Raw genomic sequence first — 16,555 nt, forward strand, 5'->3', positions numbered from 1 at the left:
AATATGAATTTTTCTTTGCTGCTGCGAAATCGCCCATATGTAAGATAACATTTGATCCCCCACAAAGCAAAATACTTCCCAAAAAATGTACTCGTAGTAAAATATCAAACTATGTTTGTACAAATCAAGGCTCAGTGGAAAATCAATTGTGTCAGAATTTGCCAAGACGCAAATACCTTCGCGATGGTCCAAGAGCCAACATTTTTTGTTCTCTCTGTGATGGCTTCAATGATCTACCGTGTATTCTAAAATCTAATGATGAGGGAATGTCTGGTCCCCATGGTCCTTCAGGTAACCCAAGTTATAGAATACCACCAATTGCGCTGCTCTTGGCTATGAAGAAAATAATTGATTTTGAAGCTATCGACCACTGCACCGCAGAGCTGGAATGGATGGATTATCAGGTTGTATGTCTGAATAGACTGATTTTTTTAAAAAAGTATTAGTATATTATTATGAAAAGTATGAATACAATAACATTATGTCACTTTATTAGTTATACATGTTTTTTAATTATCAGTATGCCAAGTCGCTATTTCAGAGGTGTTTCGCAACTTAATGAAAGTTTTGTAATTCATTCATAGTATAATGCCATTCATAGTTGTGGAAAAAAAAAGTCCCTTTAAGTATAAAGTGCCTTTAACTGTGAAGCATTTCAACGTAACATGTATACAAGGCTAACATTATATACAGAACAACTCCAATAGATGACTTCCTTCTTCTTGGTTTACAACACACTCGTCACTTCCCGCAAGTCCCTTAACTCCCAGGTACCCAACACTTGACCGTGTGTCACGGATGACCACACAACACATAGGAACCGTGTCACAACAATAGCAAAACGCCATTGATGTGTGTAAACCGAAAACCATAATAATATCGAAGAAACAACAACGTATTAATAGATAAAACAATTCGTCAATTATCTTATCTTATGTAAGACGTTACTTAAAGAATGAAGACGATTACGTCCTACGCGCCATGCATCTAGTCATATGTTTTTGTTTAGCGCAATGTCATGCTTTTAGCTTTCTCAATGCGCTACGATCCTATCACTTGTCTATACCATTTGGGAAAGGACTGGGTTGAGAAAAAGGAGGATATCTGGGTAAAGTTTTAAAATGTATTTAATATTTTTTAAAAAGTTGGAACGACCTAAACTCGAACTCGAGGGTTCAAGTCTATGCAGGCCTTATCAAGCCAACATACTAACCACTGTGATAAGGAAGTACTTATGCAAATAGAAGGTTTCATAGTTATCTATTGTTAGTTTCAAATTTAAAGCGGCCACCTATTTGACACTACATAGTTTAAAGGGTTCTTATTCAGCTTATACCACCATATCAGGGTAGTAATATCTCTTAGTCTTGTACGATAACAAAAAATAGTTCATTAACGAATTGGTTCATCTTGTGTTGTCAGGTAAAAGAAATAATGTGCGAAGTTTCAGCTTGATGCGAGATTGGGTGTGGGAGAAATAACGTGTACAGACAGACAGACAGACAGAGTGGGTTTATGTAAACTTTGTAAAGACCAACTCAGAATGCGTTAGGTTACCGAGAATAAACGAAAGCCAGCTAATAACGCTACTTGAACATAAATGGAAATTGAAGCTTTTTGTACTGAAACAAATTATGAATAAAATGACATTTAACATATAATTATAAAAAAAAATTAAAAAAAAATTCTATAATCAAATCAGAACATAAAACTAAAATGTTATTTAACCTTGGTTAAGCCATTAATAGAATATGCATCCTCTGTTTGAGACCCCTCAACTCAAGAAAACATTAAGAAACTGGAACAGACACAAACTAGAACACTGAGATTCATGACAAACGAATATTCATATTTGACTAGAGTAACACCTTTAGTAAAATCACGAAATTTAGAAAGCCTTCAGAACAGAAGGCTCAAAAGTAAAGTAGCAATCATACATAAAACACTGAACCATAATCTTCAAATACAAAAACAAAATGTAATGAAATACTCTGAAAGACACAAAGATAAAGGCACATTCCTCGTCCCATATGCTAGGACAAATTTGTACAAATACTCCTTCTTCCTTAGTGCTATTAGAGCATGGAATGGGTTGCCTGAGCTAGCCAGGAAAACCAGTGACTTGGCAGAGTTTAAGTCATTGGTTAATATGCATGACTAAATGCATGACGCGTAGGACGTAATCTTCTTCTTTTTTGAAGCAACGTCTGTATCATATAAGATAAGATAATAATAGCAGCACTAAGGTACAAAGTTTATCGAGAGGTGAAGAATATATGGAGAAACATAGAAAAGTCTCAAAGAGGACTCAAACCACTGACCACGACAAGGCAACATCGACTAGCAGTGATCGGAATAGAACCCCCCATTAATGAACCATGCTAAGATGACTCCCTTAGAGCACGTGAAAGGAAGCGGGCAGTGAGTTTTAAGGTCGCCTTGTCCCCGTACAAGGACAGCCCTAAAGCCGCATACGAACCAGTTCTTTCTCTCTCAAATATTTGTCCCAATCTTCCTTCATGCAGAACGCGAAAAATTTACAGAATGTGGTCCATTGTTTCTACGTCCTCTATGCAGTGGCGACACAGTGTGCAGTAATGTTTTCGAAACAGTCCGAAGTAAGCATCTATTGGACAGTGACCGACTCGGAACTGGGCTAGGACTGCCTGTTCCGCACGATTAAGCTGCCACCACGCATTCCTTTCGGTCTGGTCTACTCAGGTGTCTATAAAGCTCACGGCCTTTATCGGAAGTGTCCCATCTGTCGTACCAAAGTGCCAGTACTTGTAGGCCCTGGATCGAACACTTTGGTAAGTACACGGTTCATCGTGCACGAATGCCGTCTAGACCGCGGTTTTCGCTAAAAGGTCGGCTCTGTCGTGAGCAACCAGACCACAATGGGCGGGGATCCAATGGTTAAAACTATTTATATCGAGCTGTATTTTGACTTGGCATCTCAAAACTGGATCTATCTTTTCAAATTTTAAAAGTCTCTTTGTCATGGATTATGACACGCTACAAATTCTAGAGATTTCCATTGACATCGCATTGACTTTTGTGTGTTTAAAAAAGATAGACTTCCCCTTGTGATCTATATGGCAGGTGATGTAAAGGTAATCTGTTTCTGTGGCCTACGGTTAACGAGGGTGTCATGTGGCCATCACAATGACCAAACGCCTTTACTTTTCCCCAATTAATGTTGTCAGGTGCCAATAAGAGCTGGGTGGACTCGAAGGCGCCCAAAGATCCCGAAAGTAAAAATCTCAGTCTTTAACAGAAACCAAGCGCTTTACCGCTCAGAGCCTTATGTGTTAACATATAGAGATATTGCTATTTCCTTAAACCAGTAGTGTTTATGAAGAAGGGAAAACATGAAGGTTGTAAAGCATTGGACTAGGTAGTACAAGATATACCGTTTTCTTATCCATTGTATTACATTGCGGCAAAATATCTAGGTCACAGCTGGGGCTGCGTATCCACGGGAAATACTGCATTCCTCATTAATCTTCGGACTCATAGACAAGCCTTATTAATTATATTACAAAAGTCAGCTCAGAAAAAAAAATCAAGGTTGAACGAGACAGTGAAATTAGAAAAAGTAATGACTAAAACAAAATCGGCTTCCAAAGTGGTGTTAGATGAGAGAGTGTTAAATGACAGACAACCAGAGGCGTGTGAGCAAAACGTGCGCCCGGGGTAAGGTACATTATTGGCGCCCTCTCCCCCATTTTCATGAACATCAAATAGAAATACAGACTGCGTGTGGTTTAATAGTCGAATAATCAAAGACAGGCATAATCTTATGTTTAAAAATGCACTTGCAATGCCACAACTGATTTCGGTGGTATTAAATGTTAGCGTGAAGTTGATTGCGATGCGCTGAAATATTAGACATACATCAATAGAATAAAGTCAATAGAATAAAGTCAATAGAATAAAGTCAATAGAATAAAGTCATTAGAATAAAGTCAATAGAATAAAGTCATTAGAATAAAGTCAATAGAATAAAGTCAATAGAATAAAGTCAATAGAATAAAGTCAATAGAATAAAGTAACACCAAAATACCTTAAAACCTTAGTAATAAATTTTCAAAGCATTAGGAACAAAACAGCAGACTTAGAAATTTTATTAGAATGTGAGAAACCAGACATAATTGCAGGCACAGAAACTTGGCTACATCCTGAAATTTATAATGCAGAAATTTTCAATAGTAATTATGAAATTTTTAGAAAAGATAGGGCTGATAATCATGGAGGAGTTCTTTTAGCAATAAAAAACACTCTTATAGCAGAAGAAATTACCTTACCTAACTCAAAAAATATAGAATCAACATTTTGTAAAATTAATACCACCTCAACGTCCCTAATAATAGGCAGCATTTACAGACCACCAAATTCTAGTTTAGAATACATGCAGGAACTATGTAATCAGATTACGACACTTAAAGAGACAAATAAAAATGCAGTTTTTTGGATTATGGGCGATTTCAACCTACCTGATATAAATTGGAAAACACTAACCATAGATAAACACCAAAACCTTAAGGACATAAATGAGCTTTTCATAGAAACTTTACACAACCTAAGTTTAGATCAAATCATTAAAAAGCCAACTAGATTAAACAACACATTAGATCTCTTCTTAACCAACAGACCTGGATTAGTAGTTGATTATGATATTATCCCTGGTCTATCAGACCATGAGATCATAAAAATACACAGTCAGATAAAAGCAGTAGCCAATACAAAACCCAAAAGAAAAATCTTACTCTGGAATAAATGTAACCTAACACAACTACACCAAGCTGCATTAAACTTTCAACAAACATTCTTATTAGAAAAAGACATTAACCAACCAGTCGATGACCTCTGGAATTTTATTAAAAACCATCTTAAAAGCATTATAGAAAATCAAATACCAACTAAATACACATCAAACAAAATAAATAAATGCTGGTTTAATAATAGACTAAAGAAGCTTTGTAAACAGAAGGAAAACCTATATAGAAAATTTAAAGAAACTAATGCAGAAAGAGTTTACAAAAAGTATATAAAAATTAAACACTTAACCCAAAAAGTAAGCAGACAGCTGCAGAGTGAATACATAAACAATGTAATATCTAAAGACAACAACAAAAACCTATGGTCATACATTAAGTCTAAGAAAATGGAAACAACAGGCGTAGCGCCATTAAAAGATGAACATAACATAATACATAATGATAATGAAACTAAAGCAAACATTCTAAACAAATACTTTGCATCAGCATTCTCAGCCCCAGGAGACAAAGACATATTACTGAATTTGAACCAAGTAGACAACATAGAAGATATAGTAGTACAAGAAAATGGAATTCAAAAACTATTAGCCAACACCAAACCAAATAAAGCTTCTGGACCTGATGGTATTCCAGCTAGATTACTCAAAGAACTAAGTAATGAGCTAGCCCCAGTGTTCAAAATACTCTTTCAGGCTTCACTTAACCAGGGCAGAGTACCAAAGGACTGGAAAGAAGCTAATGTCACCCCCCCTATTTAAAAAAGGAGAAAAATCTGACCCAGGAAACTACAGACCAGTATCACTTACCAGCATCACATGTAAAATCCTAGAACACATAATATGTAGCAACATCATAAACCACTTAGACAAACATAATGTCCTCACACCATACCAACATGGCTTTAGGAAATATAGATCATGTGAAACACAACTAATAGGACTAATTGATGATTTTTCAAAAGGTTTAGATAATAGTGAACAAATAGATGCTATCTTACTAGATTTTTCTAAGGCTTTTGACAAAGTTCACCACCATAGTTTGCTTAAAAAATTAAAATATTTCGGCATTAATGGTCCACTGCATCAGTGGATTAAAGACTTTCTGATAGGGAGAGAACAAACTGTAATAATAAATGGCTCTAAATCAACACCGATAACAGTAAACTCAGGTGTACCTCAAGGAACAGTCTTGGGTCCACTACTATTTTTAATTTACATAAATGATTTACCAAATTGCATTAGTTCAGGAACAAAAGTCAGATTATTTGCAGACGATTGCATAATATATAGAACAATAAAAACAACACAAGACACAGATATTTTACAAAGAGAATTAGATGAATTACAGAAATGGGAATCAAATTGGAGCATGTCTTTCCACCCAGAAAAATGTCAGTTGTTAAGAGTAACAAAAAAACTAAAACAAATTAATTCCACTTATCTTATTCATGGCAAACCAGTAACACAGACTAAAAACGCAAAATACCTAGGTGTTATAATAAATGAAAAACTGTCATGGAATCCACATATTGATGAAACTACAAAAAAATCAAACAAAGCATTAGGATTTATTAAAAGAAATTTCTATAAATCAAATAAGAACATAAAACTAAAATGTTATTTAACCTTGGTTAGGCCAATAATAGAATATGCATCCTCTGTTTGGGACCCCTCAACTCAAGAAAACATTAAGAAACTAGAACAGACACAAAATAGAGCAGTGCGATTCATAACAAACGAATATTCACATTTGACTAGAGTAACACCTTTAGTAAAATCACTAAATTTAGAAAGCCTTCAGGACAGAAGGCTCAAAAGTAAAGTAGCAATCATACATAAAACACTGAACCATAATCTTCAAATACAAAAACAAAATTTAATAAAATACTCTGAAAGACACAAAGATAAAGGCACATTCCTCGTCCCATATGCTAGGACAAATTTGTACAAATACTCCTTCTTCCCTAGTGCTATTAGAGCATGGAATGGGTTGCCTGAGCTAGCCAGGAAAACCAGTGACTTGGCAGAATTTAAGTCATTGGTTAATATGCATGACTAAATGCATGACGCGTAGGACGTAATCATCTTCTTTTTTGAAGTAACGTCTGTATTATATAAGATAAGATAATAGAATAAAGTCAAAAGAATAAAGTCAATAGAATAAAGTCAATAGAATAAAGTCAATAGAATAAAGTCAATAGAATAAAGTCATTAGAATAAAGTCAATAGAATAAAGTCATTAGAATAAAGTCAATAGAATAAAGTCAATAGAATAAAGTCAATAGAATAAAGTCAATAGAATAAAGTCAATAGAATAAAGTCAATAGAATAAAGTCAAAAGAATAAAGTCAATAGAATAAAGTTATTAGAATAAAGTCAATAGAATAAAGTCAGTAGAATAAAGTCATTGAATTCATGAACATGCCAGTGCTCACGCCCATTCTGTAAAAAAAATATTTCAAACAAATGAGCCACGCCTAAATGACATCATAGGAGAAAAGAGAGAGAGAGAGAGAAACAGAGAGAAAGAAACAGAAAAAGAGAAAAAGGCAGATATAGTGAGACAGAGAGAGAGAGAGAGAGGTATATAAATGGAGATAGAAGAGAGGGGAAGAAGAGAAAGAAATCTCATTAAGGTGACATAGCACATACCATGGTCAAATCACGCCCTGCTGGCTCCCAGAAACAGAGAGACAAAAACTCAGACTGACTGAATGACGAAGAGAGCAAGAGAGAGGAAGAAAAAGAGATACGTGGACAAGTTAGAACGAGATTAGCAATGAGAAAGAGACAGAGGGAGAGAGAAAGAGAGAGACACAGGGAGGAGAGATACTGGCCTACACAGTCCAACGGGAAAAATCCAATTTTCTTTTATTTGTACATCAACTTAAAAACTATCCATGTGAATGTTTTATGACTAACTGCGTCAGTAGCGCCACTTTCTATGTTTGACCAATCACGTTCATTTGGTTTTATTAAAATTTGCTAAACCTTAAATATCACTGCACATGCCGTTCATCCCTATATATAAAGCTGGTTACAATGTGCTAACATTGAATGCATAACAAACAAACAGATAAACAGCAACTATACAATGTGTTTTACTCTCAAAATGAAAATACTGTCACTTCTAACTATTTTTCTTTTTTTCGAAGTTCTATCCAGGAAAGTGGTTTGGGGATTTCAATGGAATTCTAGAACTGAGAGTTGGCTGACGTTTCATGTCAGACATTGTGGAAGATATTGCGTTGAAAGCAAACTGGAAATACACAATAAATACTGTGAAACGGTTGAGCCATGTTTTCAATGTGACTGTGATCCTAACTGCTCTATATACGACACGTGCTGTGCATCATTGGTCAATAATTCTTACGTTGAACCTTCTTTTCATACCATACATTACTTACCAAATCCTGACAGATTTCAATGTAGGCTTATCCCATACAGTTCTAATCATCAGGCATATTACACTATTTCTGATTGTGATCCAACATATTCGTCTGCAAGAAACAAAGTTTCAGACACAGCATTAAATATAGTGATGTTATGCAAACTTCCAAATACAAGAACGCTGGATGATATAACACCATATTCAGACATTTATTATGGTATTGTGTTCGCGAATAAATTCTGTGCAATATGCAATGGATATGTTATAAATGACAGCACTACTTACGAAAACTATAACTTAACAGTGAAGACAGCAAGTCCGTGGACTATTGAGATTTCATGTGAACATTATCAAAACTTGTATCATTTGACTAACGAATTTGAATTTTTCTTTGCTGCTGCCAAGTCGTCTCTATGTGGTACAATTTTTAGCCCCCCACCAAGTAAAATACCTCCCAAAGAGTGCATTGAGAGACGTGATAAAAACTTAAAACATGTTTGTACAAATCAAGACTTAATGAAAGATCAAATGTGTCGGACTTTGCCGAGACGCAAATACCTTCAGGCTGGAGGAATGGCCAACATTTTTTGTTTCCTCTGTAATAGATCTAATAGGCTATTTTGTAGTAATACAGTTGAAGATAGCAAATATCCAATGAGTGGCGTATATCTAGCAAGTAGTCACAAAGTTTATTATGCCTTACGTTTTAGAATACCACCAATTGCGTTGCTTTTGGCTGTAAAGAAATCAATTTATTTTGAAATTATAAACGTCTGCATCTCAAAACTGGCCAGGAAGGAGTATCAGGTCTGATTAGTTCATAACTCATAAGTATTATGAAAAGTAGGACTACAATAAAATTTTGTTGCTTTACTATTCGTATACAGGTTTTTTTTAGTAATCAATAAGCAAAATTTTTACTATTCATCTCGTAACGTCATGGAAACTTTTGGGTGGAAAACCTTCAGGGTGGACACGGATCTCGCAAAGATTTTCCTAGAAATTTGACAGTTGCTGTATATCATTGGAAAAAGAATAACTAGCTCGTTGGCCACGCTAGGAAAACTCTAATTTAACCGTTATAATTTTTCAAAGTAAACCAAGAAATAAATTTGAATTTGGCTAGTGATTACAGTGGTTTCACTAGGGTCGGTGTCGCCTTAGTGCGGAAAACTTCCCAAATGTTCCCCATCTAAAAAAAAAAACAAAAAAAAAAAAAGTGTTTCTATTTGTTGAACCCTAAAACTGTCATTTAATTAATTGATGATTACATCTGAAAAATGTTTTACGCTTTTATTTTAAAATGTCGTTGTTTTAGACATTTTATCAATAGTTATTAGATAGATTATAAATGTAAAATGATTGAATTTAGAAACATTGAGTTGACAATATTTTATATAGACATTATTTGAACTCCTTGCGGAAACGGTTTTACATTTTACTACTGTTCTCAGATTCTTTCGAAAACGTAGATAAAGCGATAAACAGATTTTCGTCCTTAGAAACATCTTCGAACAAAGGTCTAATGCCATCAAAGGATCTTGATCAGTTTGAAGATTTAAAAAAAAAAGCGTTTGATAGCGTCCATCGGAATCACTCTGCAAAATAGCAAGATAACAAGACATCTCGCAACATATTGAGCGACACATCTAAAGCAAATCAAGTTGTTATGTCTCAGCAAACGGTGGGACAACGAAGTTGTTCAACAATTAAGACAGGAGTGAGACAATGGTGTGTCTTATCCTTCTCTTTCATGATGCCATCGACGATGTCATAACAAAAATTAAACAGGCTGCATTAGGGATCTCATGGCGTAAACCAAACTGAGTTGGATTTCGCAGATGAAACATTTGGTAATTCTTGCTATTGAGCGTGATCTATGAAGGAAACAGAATTATTATGATATACTGTATGACTTTGCTACAAGCAAGGCTCGTAAAGTAATTCTGTACGTAGTAAAGAATGAATAAGATGCATAGACGAATTTATTTTCTAGTACAAACTCTTAAATTTCACTTATTATTCGCTTCCCTACCCAGACCGAAATCCGTTTCTCATAGGGCCCAACAATTGTTAAGTCGGCCCTGCTACTTAGTGACGTGTAAATATACATAGTAGATTACTTGTTCTCTTTCCATGACTTCTTGATCACAATGGTTAAGTCCGGCGCTGCTATTTAGTGCTTGTTAAATGTTTTACGTATTTCAGATGTTCCTTCAGAGTTGACGATAGTCCAAACATCCCGCAGGACGAAGGAGAACGGAGCGGGCTGGGTTTGACAGTCCACCGCGCAGCCATCCGTAGCGAGCTGTGAAAACATGTTCTCCCCCCCCCCCCTCCTCCTCTTGTTTTTCTCGTTGGATGACTATCCGCAGAAATAAGAGAGTGATCTTTCCTTTACGTCTTCTCGTCCAAACTCTTGAGAAAAAAAGAGAATTATATATATAGATTATGTATTTTTAAACATTGTTCGCGTTAAACAATTGTCGTTTATTCAGTAACGGTTCAGTTCATTCGCATTTATTCGTTGTTCATTTATTTCGTATATTATATGCTAGTACTCTTTGTTTTGGTTTACACAATTCAGGTGTGGGGGGGGGGGGAATCCGGAAAGCAATAAACTTATGCCTACCCCTAGAGCAACAAACGGAAACCCCGCCTGACAAGCAGGAGCCGACTTTCAAAAGGTACGACCTATCTGAACAAACAAATCAATTAGACTGGAGATTAGAATCCAACTACTCAATACGATCATTGTTGGAACGGCCAACTACGCTTCGAGACGTGAAAGGTTGAAAAGAGGCTGAGCAGTGATGTCTGAGAAGGAGCTTAACGGCTACCTACGCTTCGAGACGTGGAAGGTTGAAAGAGACTGAGCAGTGATGTCTGAGAAGGAGCTTAACGGCCAACTACGCTTCGAGACGTGAAAGGTTGAAAAGAGACTGAGCAGTGATGTCTGAGAAGGAGCTTAACGGCCAACTACGCTTTGAGACGTGGAAGGTTGAAAAGAGACTGAGCAGTGATGTCTGAGAAGGAGCTTAACGGCCACCTACTCTTCGAGACGTGAAAGGTTGAAAAGAGACTGAGCAGTGATGTCTAAATAGGAGCTTAACGGCCAACTACGCTTCGAGACGTGAAAGGTTGAAAAGAGACTGAGCAGTGATGTCTGAGAAGGAGCTTAACGGCTACCTACGCTTCGAGACGTGAAAGGTTGAAAAGAGGCTGAGCAGTGATGTCTAAATAGGAGCTTAACAGCTACCTACACTTCGAGACGTGAAAGGTTGAAAAGAGACTGAGCAGTGATGTCTAAATAGGAGCTTAACGGCCAACTACGCTTCGAGACGTGAAAGGTTGAAAAGAGACTGAGCAGTGATGTCTAAATAGGAGCTTAACGGCCAACTACGCTTCGAGACGTGAAAGGTTGAAAAGAGACTGAGCAGTGTGATGTCTGAGAAGGAGCCTACGAATAACATACCGAGATAGAGAAATATTTTCCCTCACAGGCGTAGGCCGTCTAAGGGACGTGGCGACTGGACGTCGATTGAGATTAAGTCAAACTTAGCGTGAAATAAAGAGGAATGCAAAAACAAAGCCGTGCGAGTCTATCATGGGCGTCACACCTTTTTAGAAGTCCTGAATTCCGTGGGTACCAGCTGGGAAGTGGCTGTGGAAGTCGCCATAGACCGATTAATGTGGAGAGAGCTGGCAGCCCTATGTGTCGAATAGCGCGCGAGGAAAAATGTTTGACATGTTTCGGATGTTCCTTCAGAGTTGAAGATAATTACTCCCTAGTCCAAACCTCCCGCAGGACGACGGGGGATGGGAGCGGGCAGGGTTTGAACCTGGGACCATCGATAAATCTGAACGACAGTCCAGCGTGCAAACCGTTAGACCAGGCAGGAGATGGAATCAATGTGTTTCTCAACCTTTTAGAACCAAAAAAAGTTTACGTTTGCCAAGCAAATGGTCAGATAAGAAGTTTGGGGAGCGTCTTAAACTCAATCAGAGTTGTTAGGGGCGAAGGCCCGAATGCCAAGCGTTTTTCTACATTTCTGAGCTTCAGAAACTCTTGGCGTCTATATCGCATTATTTTTCTCCAAATCGGAAGGTCACAAGTCAAAAAGTATCAAATTAAAAAAGGTTGGAACATGTTAATACTGAACTGTGAGAGACATTCGAGGCAGTAATTTTTTAAAAGTTGCATTTCAAAAATTGCATTTTTCCTACTTGTAGGTGTCACCCGGTGCGCCTGCACCCCCGCGTGACGCCACTGATATGGAGTAACCTGTTCGCTAAGGTACAAAGGCATTTCTTTAATGTAGATGCACGGATAACGAAGTGTGGCCACCTTGTAGTCGATTCTCGCTATCACAGGAAGCCAATGAATCTCGTCTTGTTTTTCTTAAGACCATTCGTGCAGCGTTATTCTGAATACGTTGCAGCTTGGCTATTTTGTCATCGGGTATACCTGCTAGCACGGCGTTGCAGTAGTCAAGGCGGGAGATAATGAATGTCACATTTAGTATTTTTGTTGACTCCCTTTTCAAATATGATGGTCGGATCTGGCCTAATCTGCGCCGCTGAAGATAAACACTCTTGCCATATAGAAAACAGATGCATTGATAAATTAATTATTTTAAATTCATGTAATAATCCGACCTCATTTTCTGAGCAGCGCAGAATCAAAGTCAAATCGAATTCGTAAACAAAGAGCAGTTAGGTCAGATTACTCCTGGAGATTTTCACTATAAGCAATGACATGGAACGTTAATTAGCAAACTTAAAAAAAAAAAAGAACTGAATTACAATTTCAACAATATCTCAATATATTGCAGTAATCGTAGTATACTAATGTTCTTTGTCATCGGTAGTTGACCATTTGTTTTTAAATCAGTCTATAATCAAAGAGTGAAAGTCTAATGCAGCGGTTCTCAACCTTTTAAGCTCGGCGACCCCTTTTAACAATCCCTCACTCTGCCGCGACCCCCCCCCCCACACACACACAGCAATAGAAGAATAGACAATAACAATCCATTTTTTCGATGGTCTTAGGCGACCCCTGGCAAATCGTCAATCGACCCCCAAGGGGGGGTCGCGACCCACAGGTTGAGAACCCCTGGTCAAATGCCTACTTCGTATTGAAATCATTTTGTGTAGCAAACGGAAGAGCTGTCAAAAAGTGCCTAAAAACTTGATAAATATCTCATAGAAAACATAACTAATACAAACTTTGTTTTTTTTATTTGTACACCGGTTTCATTAAAAAAAACTAGCTATTTTTTTTTTTTTTTTTTTTTTACTATTTACAATTTTTTACGCCATGTATGAAAATTTTTTTTTATATGTGTCAGTGTGTCTTATAGGTATATGTGTAATTATTTCAGGGAGACTGTTTAGCAGCCAGCTGTACATCTGGAAAAATTCCATCAAAGGAAGGGCAATGTACCACCGCACTAAGCGACATCCGGGGTCTTGCCTACAAATTGACCTTGACATTAATGCCTCAAGACAAGGTCGTGATGACAGAATCAGATATTGCAGACTTGAACACTGCTATGTACGAACAGCTCCTTTCTGTATCCAGCAGGATGAATATGGACTATGAGGTTACCATAGTGACACTCGCCAGCGGTTCTGACATTTTGGTTTCTAATACCATTGTCGCTAAAATTCTTGCAGACGACAAAGAGACCCGCGATGAATTCGAAGCTAAATTAATCCAGATATTGACAAGATTTTCAAAGTCTACTTCAGCATCTGGTAAAATGTCTAACATGACACTGAATTTTATGCTGGGTACAGAACACCACACGAAAGAATTTCGAAATTCTTCGCTGCTTTCGGAACTATCACCCAGACGATACACCAAGTCTATGCCAGAGTATATACGGTACGAAGTGTCTCATCAAAGGTCATGGCCGGATTGTTGTGACTTTATTGACGTGACCTATACGTTGCTATGCCCTTACGTGGCTGTAAACATTTCCAGCGATAAAGTTAATTTGTTGGACATTCACCTGTCATTTAACTATGATGGGCGTGTCATCGAGGTTGTGGGTGGTCCTAATATTTCAGTCGTCAATGGAAAACTTCACATCTGTTTGGAGACGTTTAAAATGTTGATAAAAAGACGTGAAGTTCAGAGTTCTGCCACTATAGCGCTCTATTACTTCCAGATTGTTGGTATCTCGTTATCAGTCGTTTGTCTAGTGGTGTCTGTGGTAACTTACTTTTTATTTTCATCTCTGAGAACACTTCCGGGGTTAAATAATATGTGTCTGTGTTTATCTATGCTGAGTGCGCAAGTAAGTCTGCTGCTTACAGTAGAGTTTGGACTCAAAGGTCAACTTCCGCTCAGACTGTGCATGTTTCATGCAATATTTCTTCATTTTAGCTGGTTGGCCTCTTTCGCCTGGATGAGTGGCTGCTGTATCCACATGTTTCTCGCGTTCACTTCATACACATCGCCTAGAAATGTTGTCATTTCAGACCTGCGGGGACACATCCGGTATTGCGTTTACGGCTTTGGTGTTCCGCTTCTCATTGTGGTTGCGAACATATGCCTCAACGCTGCTTTGACTTCCGGTCAGTCGATAGGCTATGATGACACAATATGTTTCCTGGACACACGTACGTCTGCTCTCACGATTGTACTGACCTTACTTGTTCCACTATGCGCTACGGTCTTCAGCAACGGAGTTTTGTTCACCTTGACCTTACGTGACATGCTTCAGATCGCTAAAATACAAAAGGCAGAAACTGGGATAGGGGGCCAGGGTGTTATGACTTACGTCAAGCTGTCCACTCTAACGGGCGTCTTCTGCATCGTCGCAGCCGTGGCGGTCTGGCTGGATAACATTGTTCTCCAGTTCTTGACTTGTCCACTTATGACCCTACAAGGCGCTTTTATATTTTTCTCGTTCAAATTTAACAGAAGAATCGGCAAAATGTACTATGACTTGTTTGGTCTGCACCGTCTGGGTATCGGTCTCACAAATCAAAGCAGTAGCAGCCAATCAGCGAGCAGGAAACAAAAGAACAATATAAAGCGAACTCAACAATCTACATCAAGTACAAACATTTGAATCGGTCTCACAAATCAAAGCAGTAGCAGCCAATCAGAGAGCAGGAAACAAAAGAACGTATAAAGCGAACTCAACAATCCACATCAAGTACAAACATTTGAAATAATGAAAATTATGAACAAACAACATAAAAATGTTGTATTTTTACAATACTTCTATTCAAGTCACTCTTTTATGGTGCCAGGATCCAGGAACCTTGATAGCTGATTTAAAAAAATGTCTCTAATTTATTTTCCTAGAAATTTTACAGTTGGTGTATATCGCCGAGAAAAGAATTCATAGCTCGTTGGCCACACGGGGAAAACTCTAGTGAGACCGTTATAAATTTTCAAAGTATAATAAAATAAATGTAAATTTGGCTGGATATGTAGGTCTAGAGCCAACATGGCGTAGTCAACAGAATTACCGTAATTATGCAATAAAAGAGTAAATTTAAATGTGCTTCAATTTATTGAAGTTAATAAGCGTTGCTTTAGATTTTAGATTTAGTAGAGATATTTGCAGATTTCCCGCTGGACGGCATATCACAAAATATCATTTGAATAATTGAGGGGATTGAAGTCAACCATCGTGTTACTAAAAGCATGCTGACAACCTGTTTTGTGTTGCAAGCTAACTCTTTTGAATAAAAATATATATTGTGACACCACATACGAGTACTTTGATTGTTTCATTAATGTATTTTTTTTTCTTTTTTGCTTGAAACGGTTATAGAAAATAAAACCCCAAGGTCTCGTAATGCATTATGATTGAAATTAAAATAAAAAAGCTGACTGCTCTCCAACAAAGATTTAATCTAATTTTATTCAATTACATTTTTCAACTATTTAAATGTTTTCTTAGGATAAGTAAAGTTATTTAACAATGGCGTATCTATAGTGTGGGATGGGGGGGGGGGAGAATTTGCAAATCTCCACGAGCCCCCACTTGAGGGGGGGCCCCCAAATGAGTGTTCAAAATGTTGTATTACTATTTCAATGTTCTCCCCACGTATAAAAACTGTTGTTCTCCTTCTCTTCTTGATTGTCATTTTCTTTTGATATTTATGATTGAAAAGTTTCAATTAAAGTATTTTTAAATTTTTTTCTTGTTTTGTTTCATTTACCTCTGACAACAGTGCCAAGGAGAACCGCCTTTTTTTTAAAGAAACAAAATATCACAACCCCCTAGGCTAGGGCGCTCCTGTGTTTACTATATATGTGTTGATGATGTTCTGTTTATCCATACCTTATGAATCTTTATGTCAAAAGGTTATCACCCGATAATAGTATGTATGGTCTTATCTCTAATGGTTTCATT

The 16,555-nt window shown here is 37.2% G+C and overlaps 1 protein-coding gene across 1 annotated transcript; it reads left to right on the forward strand.

Moving 5' to 3' along the window:
- Nucleotides 1-266: 266 nt before the first annotated feature.
- On the forward strand, nt 267-16,089 carry LOC106072963 (uncharacterized). Its single transcript, XM_013233429.2, has 2 exons — nt 267-404; nt 13,556-16,089. The coding sequence occupies exons 1-2, from the start codon at nt 267-269 to the stop codon at nt 15,254-15,256; spliced, it is 1,839 nt and encodes a 612-aa protein (XP_013088883.2). The 3' UTR covers nt 15,257-16,089.
- Nucleotides 16,090-16,555: the final 466 nt, after the last annotated feature.

This window comes from Biomphalaria glabrata, chromosome 1, assembly GCF_947242115.1.
Source record: "Biomphalaria glabrata chromosome 1, xgBioGlab47.1, whole genome shotgun sequence".
Classification (NCBI taxonomy): domain Eukaryota; kingdom Metazoa; phylum Mollusca; class Gastropoda; family Planorbidae; genus Biomphalaria; species Biomphalaria glabrata.

Bases quoted from the DNA above. Each gene is read 5' to 3' on its own strand.
- LOC106072963 (XM_013233429.2), top strand. From the start codon at position 267: ATGTCTGGTCCCCATGGTCCTTCAGGTAACCCAAGTTATAGAATACCA. The intron at 405-13,555 runs GTTGTATGTCTG...TAATTATTTCAG, and splicing joins TGGAATGGATGGATTATCAG to GGAGACTGTTTAGCAGCCAG.